The sequence below is a fragment of the Spermophilus citellus genome (genome assembly GCF_964194105.1).
Source record: "Spermophilus citellus genome assembly, chromosome: 4".
Lineage (NCBI taxonomy): Eukaryota > Metazoa > Chordata > Mammalia > Rodentia > Sciuridae > Spermophilus > Spermophilus citellus.
This window is the reverse complement of record NC_138185.1, coordinates 227,323,247-227,337,654: the sequence shown is the minus strand read 5'-3', so window position 1 is coordinate 227,337,654 and position 14,408 is coordinate 227,323,247. Positions and strand designations below refer to the sequence as shown.

Sequence of the window (14,408 nt, the reverse complement as noted above, 5' to 3'; positions counted from 1 at the left end):
GATCCAAGGGGTCGACCTGACTCAGGACCACTGGTCCAGGTGAAGGCCCTGGCAGCTCCACCCCCTGCCAGGTGCTACTGGAACACGTCGCATCAATGGAAGGCAGTGTGGTGGGCAGGACAGGACACTGAGCACCCCTACCTGTTGCCCTGGGTGCCTGTGTGCCAGAACATTCTGCCCTGTACCAGCACGGCTCGAGGGCCCTAAGACCTGGAGGGGTGGGGGCAGATTCCTTCTCATCTGCCCAGCCTTCTCTCTGCACACGCCCCTGCGCCCTCAGCTGGCCGCCCAGAGAAGGCAGGGCTGGGCCCTCTGGGGCCCAGTGACCGCTGAGGAATCCTGTCATCCACCCCCATCGGGAAAGTTCAGCCTCTGGGTAAGGGCCCCTGGTGGCCCTTCCTTGGCAGAGTGTGCTGTTTGCCTTTGCCTCCAGCAGCCACCTTCACATCCCTGAAGCCCTCACCCAGCACCTAGCCTTGTGCCCAGCTCAGGGTGTGGACAGTGAAGATGTCCCCCAAGGCAGCTGGGCCTGCCCTGTGTTCTTTGCACTCAGATACCTGCTCTGCCAGCACTTGCCGCTGGAAAGTATGCTGAGCCCGGGGCCAGACCAGGCTCAGGCCGCCCCAGGGTCCACCCGCCCTGCCCCTCCTCCAGGCCCAGTCCAGGACATTCGCAAGTTCCCAGGGCCTATTTTCAGTAGTTTGTCTCCTGGGAAGGCTGTCAGGCCTGAGATCTGGCCCCAGGGCTGACCTGCTGGGACACATACTGGAGTGAGCGTGAGGAGAGACTGGACATTGTGATTCCCAGACAGGTCTCTCTGCCCTGCAGGTATCATACCTTGGGCCTAGGTAGACAGTTTTTTTCCTCTCCTGAAAGCGACATAGCTGTTGGGGTGATGCAAAGGGTACGGCCTCTGCTAGTGGGGCTGCACCCTCTGCCTAGGGCTCAGAGTCTGGCCAGATGGGGTGTCCTGCCCTCCCCTTCCTTGTGGCTGGGCTTGATGCCCAGTTGGCTTCCTAGAACCAAAGCCCAAGCAGAACCACCTCAAATTCCAGACTTACAGCCCAGCAGCTGAGGCCCTGTTTATGGCCCTGAGCCAAACCCAAAACCAGTCAGGCCCTGGGGAAAAGGGCTGCCCACACCTGGCCACTTTGGTCCCTAGCCAACAGCACAGAGCCCAGGGCTCTGGAACATGCTATTTTCTTGATATCCAGCCTCCCAGGCTGCAGCCAGAAGCCAGTGAGCCAGACCCAGGGGCAGGAAGGAGTCATGTTACCACAATTCCTATAGAGGCCAGAGGAAGCTACCCTGAACTGGATAGGGTCAAGGAGCCAAGAGCTGGGGAAGTCTCTGGGGAGAAGGGTGCCAGGGCTGATGCCAGGGTCACTGGCCCAGAGGACGCTGAGATGAGCCTGGAGGGTGGGTGCTGGGAGTTTGGAACTCAGGAAGTGGGGACACAGGGAGCCTCAGGCTGAGCTGCCTCACTGAGATGCAGATATGGGAGCAGCTTGAGTCAGAGGCAGGGGAGAGGTGGGGGGGGGGGTTGGGACGGACACCTGGCAGGGAAGTCAGCCACTAAATGGCGCAGTGGGGTAGGGTGCAACTGGGAAGCATGGGGGGGGCATGCACAGACCAGCTCTCCAGGCTCAGCTAGTTGAGCAGAGTGGCCTGGGTATGAGGGTCCAGGGGTCCTGAACTGGGAGTGAGGTGGTCACATGGCATTTTTGAGCAGCCTCACTGCTTGAGTGTGAGGGCGGGTGCACGCAAACCCAGCCTCTCAGTGGGTGGGGGAGAGGGCCGTGCTCCCAGGGACAAAGACACCCATTCCCCCCTCCCGTCCATCTTGGGGGCGTCTGGAGCTAGTGCCACCAAAGAGGTGTCTTGGTGGTGCATCGGACACCGCCCAGCAACAAGGCTCAGACAAACAGTTGCTGTGCCGCCCAGTTTCCATGACAACCCCTTGGAAACAAACACTGCAGCGTCGTCTTCCCCGGCAGGAAACCGGCAAGTCCCGCCCTGCTGAGCCTGAGACGGGGAGCAGTCCGGCCCGTAGAGCCAGGAGCTGATCTACTTGGAATGACCCCTGGTTCTCAATCACCCCAAGTCCAGGGCGGGGGGGTCTCCTTGCCGTAATATGCCACTGACCGGCTGAAGATTTGGGGAGGGCCCCTCCATAGTTTCAGCGGAGGCTGCAGGGCCCGCTGCGTGCTCGGCAGCACCCCCATCCCCAGCCTGCGTCCGCACGCACCCCTGTCCGCGAGAACTTGTCCCGGCAGGAGGGGCGACAAGGCGGGGCTGGGGGTCTCGCTGCGCCTCTGAGCAGGAGTCCCGCGCGCTGCCGGACCTGCGTCCGCTTGGGATGGGAAGCGGCCGCCACTATGGGCCGCTAGACGCACATCCTGGCAGCAACCCAGACGGGGGCAGGGGAGACACTGCCAGACCCCAGAGCCAGCCGCGGAAGCTGCTTGTAAGACAATACATGCAGAGTCCGGGTTCAGCCACCCCCTGGCCGATGGCCTGGACGGCGAGCTGGGGACCCAGAACAGGCCTTGGATGTCCCCGAGGTGACCACGCCCGGTAGCTTCAGATGGGCCAGGTATCCTGGGTGGGGTGCAAAGCAGGAGCAGCAGCCCGCCGGGCGGGTCTGGCTGCGAGTCCAGCGACACCCAGAGCGCGGAGCCCAAGGGCAGGGGTGCCCTCTGGTGGGCGCTGAGGGTAGTAGGCGGAGGGAGCGCTGTGAGCAGGGTAGTCTGAACCCGAGGGGAGGCCAGAACTCTGGTATTATTGCCAATCCACTTAGGCAGGGATTGAACCCGCAAACCCTCACCTAGAAATGACCACCCTCATTCTGTCCCTGAGTCACCCTGCACACCTGAGGCAGACTAAGTTCACGAAGGGTTCATCCTGCAGACTGCAGCAGGGGAAAACAGCCATGGCGGAGCCTGGCCTGACTGCTGACCTCCCAGCCCACCCAGGCTGCCTGTCCACCTTGGCACCTACACACCCCTCATCAGCTCCCCATTCTCTGCCCAGGACTCCTCTGGTCACCAATTCCCCTTCCCTCCTCTGCCTGTTCTCAAGACCCACCCCTCCTACACCACCTGGTTCTGATGGCTGCAGCTGTTTCCAGAGACCAGGCTCCCCTGCAAGATCTCATCATGACCCAGAGCCACATCCTGTTGGACCCCGCCCATCCCCTCTCACCTCTGCACAGGTGTGCCTCCTGCTGCCCACCCCATCTCAGTGATGCTACCACTGCCCAAAACCAGGCCCTGCTTCAGAAACATCTCAACCCCACCAGAAGCCAGGCCCAGGGGCACTGGTTGGAAGCATCTTGGGCAGGACAAAGGGATTCTGTCCTGGATACACATCCATGGCACTGGGTTCTATGATCCTCAAACCTTTTATTGACAGCAAAAGTCTTAGCAGCTAAGTGAGAGCCATGAGAGAAGTGGGTGAGCGGGCAGTGCGGGAGCCAGGCAGAGGGTTCCTGGCAGGGCTCTGCCCTGCCCTAAGGACACCGTGAGCTTGTGGCCATCACCGGCAAGCTGGAGCATAAACAATACTGGTGGGCAGGAACGGGCAGTAAGTAGGGAGCAGCACAACTTCCTCAGAGAGCACCAGGGACTTGGGGACACATAGGGACAGACACACAGAGAATGCTGGGCATGGGGACACACTCGGCAATGGAGGGGGCAGTGAGTGACACACGAGGCACCATGAGGGTCTGACACACCAAGAACAGGGCTGGACATGGGCGCTGCTCTGGGAACCACCACTCAGGCTCCGCTCCAACACTCAGGCCTGGGGCTTGCGGCAGGATGCACTGAGGCAGGACTGGCAGCAGACCACTGTCCCCCACAGAGCCAAGGAGGGGGCCTGGGGAAGGGTCCAGCAGAAGGCAGACAGGCCCTGCCCCTCTGAGGGGCTGTGGGCCTAGGGCTGAACCGTGCCTTCCGGGTCCCTGTCATAGATGTAGCTGCCCACAGCCCCGGTGTTCACTCCTGTGGAGAAAGAAGGCCCGGGTGGTCAAGGAAGGAAGGAGCAGGGGCCTGGGGCAGAGGAGGGGCACCCACAACCCACACCTGGCCACACTCACCCTTGGGTCCAAACAGTATGCCATAGCAGGGCTTGTGGCAGTAAGGCTGGCCGTCATGCTGTGGACAGGATGAGGAGCGTGCTGGCATAACCCTCCCCTCCCCAGGGACAGAGACCACTGTCACCTGCGGCCTCCCCCCAAGAGCCCTCAGGCTAACAAGGCCATGTCCAGGCCCACTCTCTTTGGCAGTGGGGGGGGGGGTGACCACCAGCACTCCTCACCCAGCATGTGCAGGGTGAGTCTCCGCCTGGCCACCAGGGGGCAGCCCTCAGCCTGCGGGCTCCCCTAGGGCCTCTCCCAGCAGCTGCAGCCATCGCCATCGCCAAGTCTCCCACATGTAGGCCAAGGTAGTCCCCAGCCATGTGCTCCTGTCCAGCCCCTGGGGCTCTTGCGTCCCAATGACACGCCCCTGCCCAAGGGCTTAGGCCCCTGAGTCCTCACACAGCCCTCCCTCTCCTCATGTGCCCCAATTCCAGTGCCTCACCTCCGCGTGCCCGCCTGGGGTCAGTGTCTTTGAGCAGCGCTCGCAGCGCAGACAGGGCCGGTGCCAGTCCTTGCCCAGAGATGTCACCTTCTCGGCTAGGAGGGAGGAGAAGCATGAAGTCCAGCACAGCGCAGGGCACAAGCTCCCCAAGGCTGGGGCCGGGCACCATCACTCACCAAAGTAGACCCTTTTGTTGCAGCGAGGACACATGTTGGGCTCCCCAGTGAACGTGGTCACGCTGGAGGCTGGGGGTGTGGAGCTGGGTCAGGGGGACCGCTGCCACCTACACCCACCCACATCTGCCCCCTGGCGGTGCCCAACCCACCTCTGCTGGGCCCCTTAGTGGGACCGCTGGCCTTCCGCTCCTCAGCTCGGACCACTGGCACCTCGATGGGGCCGGTGACCTGAGGGCCCTCAGCCAGGGGCTTCTCATAGATGTAGGAGCCAGCACCCCCAATATTCACGCCTGCGGGTGGCAGGCACATCAGCTGGGTGGCCAGTGCCCATGGCCCACCCTCCCATCGCACCTGAAGCTTCTCAGAAGACAGCCCTCCCAGGGCTCTGTGGCCTCCAGGCCACCCGGAACCCCAGGGGGCAAGCCCGTGGCAGTCCGCCAGCGCAGCACTCACCTTTGGGTCCAAACAGTGTGGCGTAGCAGGGTTTGTGGCAGAAGGGCTTCCCGTCATGCTAGGCAGAGAGGCTGGGTTAGGGCGAGGAGCTGCGGCCCTGCCCGCCTCCCCAGGGCTGACCTTACCTCAGCATGGCCCCCCGGGGTCAGCGTCTTGTTGCAGCGCTCACACTTGAGGCAGAACTTGTGCCAATCCTTGCCCAGGGAGCTCACTTTCTCAGCTGCGGGCAGCAGAGGGTCAGGGCAGCCACTGGACCTACCCTTCCCAGTCCCCTTCCCAGTCCTGCAGCTTCCAGGCCCCACCTGGCTGTCTCCCACTTCAGGGGCTCCAAGCTGAGCGGGCTTCCCTCTTGGGAAAATCCCATCACCTAGGCCAGCCCCTGCTCTCCCTCCAGGTCCTTGTCATTTGTAAGTGGTCCCAGATGGAGCACCTTTTATGCCCTCAATGTCTGTTTTGACTGAACCTGCTTACACCTGAACCTCCCTCAAACACCTGTCTCACACACACCTGCCTCCCCCACATCTGTTCTCCTGCACACGTCACCAACCCCCACCCCATAAGGGCCCTGTGGAGCTGGCAGAGGCTGGCTGCAGAGGGAGCAGCCCCTGGCCTCCTTGTGACCCCAGCAGGACCCATCTGTCTATATTTGGCTCCATCATTCTGGGCCCTCCCCCACCCTGTCTCCTCCGGCTGCCACTTTGGTGCCAAAGGTCTGAGACCAGCTGCTGAGAATGGGGTGCCCACTATCCCCACTCTGGGAGCTCAGGCTGCTGAGCCACCACCTTCCAAAGGGCGGAAGCGTGGGCCTCCAAGTGGACAGAAGCTGGGCCTCCCCATGGGAGTAAAGCAGGAAAAGGGTGGAGAAGAGGGCAGGAAGAAGGGCTGGAGCAGAGCCGGAATTCCAGAGGGAAGGGGCTAGACTGGAGGCTGAGGAGGGTGTCATGGCCCTGGGCTGTGGCCCCAGCTCCGCTGGGTAGAGGACCAGCAGCTCTTTAGTTCCCACTCACAGTGTGGCCCAGTGCACGCCATCTGGGCCAGAACCCTGGCAAACCTGGCAAGAGGTAGAGAATGGAGCCCTGGCAGGGTATAGCCTACCTCGAGAGGCCTGGGGTACTGATCTGGGCCACAAGACTAGGTGCTTCAGGTTCCTCAGTACAGGGCCCCAAGTGCTGGTTCTCCAGAACTCGGGGAAAGGCCATCCTCCAGGACCCGCCCCCACCTCCAGAGAGGAGTACCTGCTCATCTTCCCCTGACACCATCAGCCAGGGCCCCCACTGTGTCCACCCCAAGGCAGACAGGAGCTGGCTGGGTGGAGGGGGGCTTGGTCCTCTCCCCAGCCTGGCATCCTCTCCTAGCACTGCGATAAGAAAGTCGTTGAGATCGCAAACGGCGGTTGCGGCAGCTGCAATCCAGGGCTGCCAGAACCAGGCTCCTCTGGCCAGCTCTGGGCCATGGGCCATGTGGGGGCAGGGAACTGACCCTCAGACCCATTGGCTGAGTCGATGGCCACATCGACTTGAGCTGGGAACACAGAATCGATCAAGTCTAATAGCCTGGAAGGGAAAGGGCTCCCCACCAGGTCACATGCGTTCTCGGGGACACAGGCACAAATCCTAAGGTTCCTCTAGGATGTCCTGGCTGGGGTCTGCGTAGCGGGGGTGCTGGGCTGCAGCCTGGTGGTGGAGTGGGCAGGGCTCTGGACCCCTGCCTTCAGGGCTTTCAGGCAGGACAGAGCCTCTGGGGCTGAGGAGCTTGTTTTCCTCTCTTCCAAGTGGCAGAGATCTTTTTCCGGGTTGCTTGTTGGCCAAGGCTCCAGAGAATCCTAAGCTGGGGTCTGGGATAAAGTCATGAACAGCCAGACTGCGAGGGCCCTGGCCTCTGCTCCTCACCCTGAGCCTTGTAGGGACAAGCCCTCTTTGGACAGGGACTGAGGGCTGGGCCAGCTCCTGAGGAGGAAGCAGGAAGCCCCTCAGCTCCTGGCCAAGCCAAAACACTTCAGGCCAAATCCGGTCCCTCCCCTCTGGGAACAGCAAACAGCAGTGTGGCCTCTCCTCCTCCTCCTCCTGTCGGCTGGGGAAGCCAGTGGCTTCCTCTGACCACCCGCTGGCAGACCCTGTCTGTTCTACCCTTCTGCTATCCTCATTTCTGGTGCTATGTCTGTCCTCTGTCAATAGGCAGGGACTTTGCTGCCCTGAGAAAGTGGGGACTCAGTCAGAAGGAGCAGGGCTATCCCAGGGCAGCCCAAGGATGTGAGTGAACAGGTTAGGGGTCTGGATGGACATCTGAAAGAAGGGACTGCCTGGAAGAGACCAGACCCGCTGCCTAATACTGCCTCCTGCCCTAGCGGTCCTGACATCCAAAAGGCTGGGGTCCAGGCCACCCATAACTCAAGTCCGTGAGGACTTTTGTAGCACTCCCACCTCCACCCCGGTGTGAAACTGCGGGGGTACCTCGCTAAGGAAAGGAACTCGTTGGGACATGCTGGAGGCGGAGGCCAAGGTCGCCCCCGCTTGGACTAAGTCCCAACAACGCAGCCCAGACCTAGGCCAGCGGCCTGGGTAGAAGCAAGTGGGCTCTGGGGTCACTGCTTGGGTCCAAGCGAGCCAGGGCCTGGAAGGGCAGCCGGCTGGGACCGAGGGGTACGACCAGGAACGACCGGAGCGCGCAACCCCGCCCGACCCCGCCCCGGGTGGCGCCGCCGCCGGAGATCAGCGATGCGTCCGCTCCGCAGAGCGCCCAAGACCCTGCCCCACGGGCGGGGTCGTCATTGGAGGAAATGGCTTTAGGGCTTAGGGTCCCGCACCCCACCGGCCCCCACCCGCAGCTCCCAGGGCTTGGCGTGGCTGCCCCCGCCCTGCGCGGGCCGCACCCTCTGGCCGCACCCGCGTGGGTAGCTAGGAGAGCCGGGCTCCAGCCGCGCACCCCAACCCGAGCGCACCGCGGGGCGCGGTTGTGCAGCGGGGGACTGGCGGCGGGCGGACACTCACCGAAGTACACCGTCTTGTCGCACTTGGGGCACTTGGAGGCCATGGTGTGTGCGCCCGATCTGTCCGCGCCCTCCGCCCGCGCTCGTCTCCGCGCTGCCGCCCGAGTCGGCCCCGCCCTCCGGCCCCCCGCCCGTCATTGGCTCCGCGGCCAGGCGGGGCCTCGGGAGCCCGCCCCCCGGGCCGCCGGACGCCGGAGATGCAGCGGGCGGGGCGCACCTGCCGCGGGCGAAAGGCGACCCTGCCCAGCGCCCAGACCCGCTTGCTCCGCGGGTCTCTGGGGCCCGCCTCAGCGTTTCCACGGCAACAACGGGTCTTCGGGCCGGCGCGTGCCCCCTGCGAACCCGTCCAGGGTCCTCCGCCCCCGCCCCCGGCGCCTGGCAGAGTCGCGGCGGGGGGGTCGCGCGCGGGGCGCCGACCCACCCCCACCCGCCGCGCGACACCGCCTCCCTTTGTTGCCCGGTTTCCACAGCAACAGCTGCGCGGCGCTGGGCGTCGGGTTCCGGGCGGGGCCCAGCGGTCCTGTCTGTGGTGCTGAAGGCGGGCGGGCGGGACTCGCAGGGAGGCACCGCCACTTCCAAAAACAGCGCGAGAAACGGCTGGAAGGGTGGGGAGCCGGGAGGGGGCGGCCTGCGCCGGCGCAGGGACGAGGGGGCCGCGGGCGCACTCGCGCACAAAGGCTGCTCCACACGCACTCCCACTCGGGCAGTGGGGCCGCTGCGAGTGCCCTCCGAGCCGGCTGCTGAGGGCTGACACGCCCATCTGCGAGTTCCAGGCTACTTTCTTTCCTAGTCCCAGGGCCTCTAAGTTCCAGGCTCCTGGCCCCAAAGCGTTCCATAGGGCTGGGCAGCCTGAGATCCTGCCAATCAGATGGTGTCTCCCACCCTGCCTATTCCTCAGAACCATCCCCCTGCAAACCACTGTCCTCTCTACCAGGGGCCTGCCTGACCTCTCCAACCTCTACCTGCCTCCATCCTGGACCCCAGAAGGATCTGCCCCAAGACAAAGGCCTCCGGACCCCCAGATGTCTACTCAGTCGTCCTTCTCAGCCCACTGCCCAGCTGGGACCTGGGGCCCAGAAACAACCCTCACACTCCTCATCCAAGCCCCAGTCTGGGCAGCCAACTCTTCACTGCTCCGTGCCAGACCTTGAGGTCCGCCTCATTTCCTCTGCCTGGTGCCTCTGCCCGGCCTGAGGTCTGGGCCAAGTGGCTTCGTCACCCCTTCCAGGATCCAGGTAGCAGTGGCCTCCCCTGGTTCCCTTCCCCCATCCTGGCACACACCAGGCTGCCACTGCCGTTTCCATGGCAATGGCAGCACCAAAACATGCACCCCCCAAAGCCTGACTGACCAGCCTGACCAGCTCCCCCTGGGCACCTCTGGACTGCCAAGGTGAGAGATGGGGGCAGGGAGCATTCAGCCAGTGCCTTCCTGGGCAGGGTCCTTTCATTCACCACCAGCTCATGGCTCAGCCTGGATTCATGTCCCCCTGACCTCCACTTGGTACCCATTACCGTACCCTCCAGCTCCTTCCCCAGCTTGGGAGCCAAGGGGGGACTTGGGCACCACCCCCTTGACAGCACTCTACTTCTTGATATTTGCAGGACTGTGTTTTCTGGAAGGACAGATCCTAAGGGTGCCCAGCCTTGCCTGAAGAGCAGTTGAGGGTGGAGGACCCTAGAACGGGTGGCAGCAAAGGAATGGCATTCAGCACTGGCCAGATGCCCGGGGTTGAGAGGTGGTGGAGTGGGGAGGGGAAGGGGAGTCCTGCTGACAGCTTTTACCCTGCTCACCCCCAGTTGCAGTCCCTTGGTCGAGGCCAGAGGTTCCATGGTGTTATGGAGCTGTTCTGGGCCTGACAGGAATGGACATGGGCCAACAGGCACAGAGCAACAGCCTTGGCTTCCACCTCTGAGGCCATGAAGAGCTGGAGGTTAGGGCAGTGGTGGGCCAGGATGGGCTCCTGGTGTGGAGAAGGGAAGGTGTAAGCACCTAGCATAGGCTGAGTGGAGGATGACAGGGTGTGGGGAGGCAGTCAGGGGCCTGGATGCTGAGGCAGGTGACCAGCTGTGGAACAGAGGTCCTTCCCCTGGGGCCCCAGTCACACGGTGCCCTACTGTCCAGTCACCCTGCTGCAGGGAACCTAGGATGGGCTTGGTGGCAAATGCAGGAAGGGTGCATCCTGGACCGAGGCTCTGAGGTGGGCCTTGGCAGGGAGGCCAGGGCTATTAGAACCAGGTCTCCAGGCCCACCCTCAGGTCCCTCAGAGCATGCCTGCCCTCTGGGGATGGCCCCTACCCTGGGGATGCAGGTCCTTTTCCCCATCAGCAGTGCCTCAGGAGAACAAAGCAAAGCTGAGAAGCCCACTCCTGGGCCCTTGTTCTGCCCACCCCTCATCCTCATCGAAGATGGGCACACAACCAAAGCCCTGCCTGGCACCGGTGGAGGGCCTGGCCCTGAGGTAGGCATTGTAGAGGGAGCCTACCTGCCCTTCCCACACCAGGCCTCCAGGACCCCACAGCCTCGGGACAAAAACTGCCTGAAGGGCCGGGGATGTGGCTCAGGCGGTAGCGCGCTCGCCTGGCATGCGTGCGGCCCGGGTTCGATCCTCAGCACCACATACCAACAAAGATGTTGTGTCCGCCAAGAACTAAAAAATAAATATTAAAAACTCTCTCTCTCTCTCTCTCTTAAAAAAAAAAAACTGCCTGAAGAGGAAGGGCACCGCTGAGCCAGGGGCTGCGGTTTCCACCCAGCTGCTCGAGCTGACCCAAAGCCCACTGCCCTTCCCCAGACCCCCCACAGTTGCCAAAAGCCCGAGGCTCCTTTCTCAAGGCCTAGTTGGGGACCAAGGGCATGGGGCCAAATGAAGACTAAAATTAGCAGGAGAAGAGGGAGTCAGTGACCCGAGAAGATAGGTAGGTGTCCACTGTAGCTGTGTCCCCAGCACGCGGGCCTGTCCCCAAGTTGGGCCCCATCACAGGTTCACAGAGGGAGGCCAAGATACCCCCTTATCTATCCCCAGGGCAGCAGTAGAAGTGGTTTCTATTTTAATGCCTTGGGCTGGGGGTGGGAGAACCCAAAGCAGAGCCCACTGCCTGGTGGGGAGGGGCCAGCTGAGCAGTAATGGCCTAAGGGTAGGCCCTAGAGCCAGGGCTCCTCCCTTAGGCTGGCCCAGCCTGCACCTGTCCCCATGCCTGCAAGGGTGAGGGACAGGCTGAGATAAGATTTCTGAGCAGGGACTTGCTGAAATTTGAGCAAATCCTCATTGTGGAGAAGTGCACCTGCTGGGGTGGCCGGCCAGTGTAGGGCGTGGGCTCTGGACTTAGAGCTTTCAGGCCAAGCTGGCCCAGTTGTGCCCATGACCCTGGCCTTAGGCAGTCTCAGTATAGCTCCTCTTAAGGGGAGGCCCTTGCCCTGGCTGGCATGGAAGGTAGCAGGGGAAGGACTGGATCAGGGCTCTGAAGGTCAGCCTAGGGTGCCCCTGGCCCCAGGAGGTCTGGGCTGAGGTGGCCTCTCGGGCTGCCCTGAGGAGAGCTGCTTTGCCCCAGTCACTGCCCACCATTCTGGCCTGACTGCTGGGGCAAGTGTGGGAAGAGGTGTCCTGGGCCCCGACCTGCCAAGGGAAGACCTGGGGTCTTCACAGGTGTTGAGGTGAGGGAAGGCCCCAGGCCCATGACTGGGAGACGGGCTGGGAACAAAAGACACAGGGAAGGGTTGGCTGGGTTTTTTCCTTTTTATGAGATTTTTTTTCTTTGTTTTTGTTTAATATGAAAATTACTTGAAAAGACAAGGGGCCAACCCCGCCAGGCAGCTCGGCCACCACCAGCCGCTCCAATCCTAACGTTCCAGGTGTAAGTTACAGAGCTCAAGTTCATCTACAAAAAAAGTAATAAAAATAAAATTTAAAATGGCACCTTCAACAGAACACAACAAAACCTTAGGGCCCGGCCCGGGCAAGAGCCCCACAGCGTGCAGGGCAGGGCGGCTCCTCATCTGCTCCAGCCAAACAGTAAACACAAAGCTAAAAAGGACTCCTCGGCCTCTCGGAGTGAGTGAGACCACACTTCCCCGACAACCGAGTCCTGCAGGTGAGGGCGGGAGGTGGGCACTACAGAAACAGAGGAGGGGCGGGCAGCAGTCTGGCGGGGAGGAGACCGCCATCTGTGTAGGCCTCGAGGGACACGGGCAAGGGCAGGCGGCCCTAGTCCTCGATGACGATGGGCTCGTCGTTGACTGGTGCAGGCGGGGGTGGCCGCAGCGGCAGAGCCTGGCTCTGGCGCAGGGCGATGGGCTTATAGGGCCGGCGGGCAGCACGCTTGGTGTCCGAAGATGAGAGCAGCTTGCGGATCTTCCTGTAGGGAGAGGCAGGCAGGCTGGTGAGTGCTGGAAGGGTGGCCAAGACCCTGGCCCTGCCCTGCGAGGGCCCCACCTGGTCTCCTCCGTGGCCATGTAGAACACGTCATCCGGGGCGTCGATCCAGTTCATCCGTCGCCTCTTAACAGGCGGCAGGGAGCCCCCCCGGATCAGGCGCACTTTGGTGGGGTATGACTTCCCATTGAGCAGCAGGTTCCGGCTTGGTCCCTGGGGGGGAGAAGAGCATGAGGGGCTCCTAGGGAGAGACAGGAGACCCTGCCACGTGAGGCTCACACACCCCAGGCCAGGCCAGGCGGGAGCCTGTGAGGGCTGTTCAGTCCCCCAAGAGGCCAGTGCCACCTCTCTGGTCTGCCCCCATGGCACTGGCAGGGTTGCTGGCTCTTACCATGTGCCTGGTCTGTCCGTGGTTTGCCAGACCTGGTGAGGAAAGGACAGAAGGTGAGCCTGGGTCAGGGGAGGGCATCCTGCACCCACACTGCCTGCTGATGGCCCTCAGCCAGGCCCAGGACACAGGCAGCTTCTTGGGGTCATCCCTGGATCTATGGCCTACAGCAAGGGGCTTAGGGATGTGGGGACGCAGGTCCTCAGTCCCAGGCTGGCTCAACATCCATGAGCTCTTAGAGCCACCTGTTCTGGGCAGCAGACGATGTAGCCGCTTGGGCTCCAGGCAGAAGGCCAAGAGAAGGGAGTCTGACGGCCGGCTCCCCGCAGGCAGACCACCCACCCGGCTGGGCCTCAACACACTATCACGACGCGCCATGGCTGTATTCAGGTCAGCAGCCCCAGAAGCCCCTCTGCAAGGCAGCCTCAGCCCACTTGTGGCTTGGTGCCAGCTGCTAAGGAGGGCACCCAAGGCTCAACACGGACAGTTCCTAGAGGGATGCCACCAGAGTGGGGCTAAGAGGTAAAGCTCAGACTCCATCAGTGGTGCCAGCGCCACCCAGGGCCACTGTTAACCTCCTGGCCCTGACAGCCAATGTAAGCATGAGAACTAAAGTGGTCTCTGGACAGCCTGTCCCCAGCACTGGACAGGAAAGGGTGCCTGGTCAGGCCCTGGTGGCCCCCACAGCACCCCTCCAGTCCCAACCTCCTCCACCCAGAGTGACTCCTCATGTAGGATGTTCCTGGGGCCCAGCTTTTACTTTGAGTTTATTTTTGTATTTCCTATTTGTTGTTCTCAGTCACACGTGACAGTGGAATGTACTGACACATCCACACACGGAGCAGGACCTCCCACTCTTGTGGCTGAGGTGACGTGGAGTTACACAGGTCGTGTATTCATACAGGAACACAGCACTGGGGCCCAGCTTGCTTGGCTCCCTAGGTGGGGCAGGGCTAGGCCCCAGGTCTCTGGGCTGTAGTGCCTGAGCAGGGACAGCCTGCTCATGGCACCTGCAAGAATCCCAGCCAGCCCTGTGCCCGGGGACAGCCATTAGCACCAAAGCTACTTACCCAGGTAAGTGCCTGCCAGAGCGACGGACGGCAGAGGGAAGAAGACCGGCAGAGTTAGGGTGAGCAGCATGCATGGGGCGGGGTGGGGCGGGGCAGCACAGGGCAGTGGGCAGTGAGTAAGGCCCCATGAGCTGGGGCAGGCCCTCATCCAGAGCTCATACCTGCCCAGGCAGGACAGAGTCCCCACCCCAGGCCACAGTCTTCCCTCAGCGTCCGCAAGGAGGCTGAGCCAACGTCCAGCTGACCCACAGCTTCCAGCCCTCTACAGTACACAGTCTGGGATTGGGATTGGTCTCATGGCCAGCCCCTCTGACCTGGGATCTGACCCTGTGGAGTACAGGCCATTGTGGTGCCCCAAAGGACTGGACAGGGCTGCCCCTGCC

At 62.4% G+C, this 14,408-nt stretch overlaps 2 protein-coding genes across 7 annotated transcripts in view; both read right to left on the bottom strand.

Annotated features, from left to right (window-relative positions):
- Nucleotides 1-3,384: 3,384 nt before the first annotated feature.
- Nucleotides 3,385-8,574, bottom strand: CRIP2 (cysteine rich protein 2). Of its 3 annotated transcripts, XM_081291593.1 has the most exons (8): nt 8,200-8,260; nt 5,338-5,432; nt 5,213-5,270; nt 4,909-5,049; nt 4,760-4,828; nt 4,584-4,678; nt 4,100-4,157; nt 3,385-4,004 (listed from the first exon to the last, which is right to left on the bottom strand). In XM_081291593.1, the coding sequence occupies exons 1-8, from the start codon at nt 8,240-8,242 to the stop codon at nt 3,937-3,939; spliced, it is 627 nt and encodes a 208-aa protein (XP_081147719.1). In that variant the 5' UTR covers nt 8,243-8,260; the 3' UTR covers nt 3,385-3,936. The 3 variants fall into 3 exon arrangements, with proteins under 3 accessions (XP_081147719.1, XP_081147720.1, XP_081147721.1); XM_081291594.1 differs by lacking the exon at nt 5,338-5,432 and having other exon boundaries at nt 8,200-8,574; XM_081291595.1 differs by lacking the exon at nt 8,200-8,260 and having other exon boundaries at nt 5,213-5,283; nt 5,338-5,429.
- Nucleotides 8,575-11,918: 3,344 nt separating this feature from the next.
- MTA1 (metastasis associated 1) overlaps nt 11,919-14,408 on the bottom strand; it is a 35,978-nt gene continuing 33,488 nt past the window's right edge. For all 4 annotated transcript variants that reach the window (XM_081288665.1, XM_081288667.1, XM_081288666.1 and 1 more), the window contains 3 exons: nt 12,959-12,990; nt 12,629-12,780; nt 11,919-12,551 (listed from right to left, as the gene is read on the bottom strand). In XM_081288665.1, the coding sequence (XP_081144791.1) occupies nt 12,401-12,551; nt 12,629-12,780; nt 12,959-12,990 (335 nt within the window). In that variant the 3' untranslated portion in view covers nt 11,919-12,400. The remainder of the gene's footprint in view (nt 12,552-12,628; nt 12,781-12,958; nt 12,991-14,408) is intronic.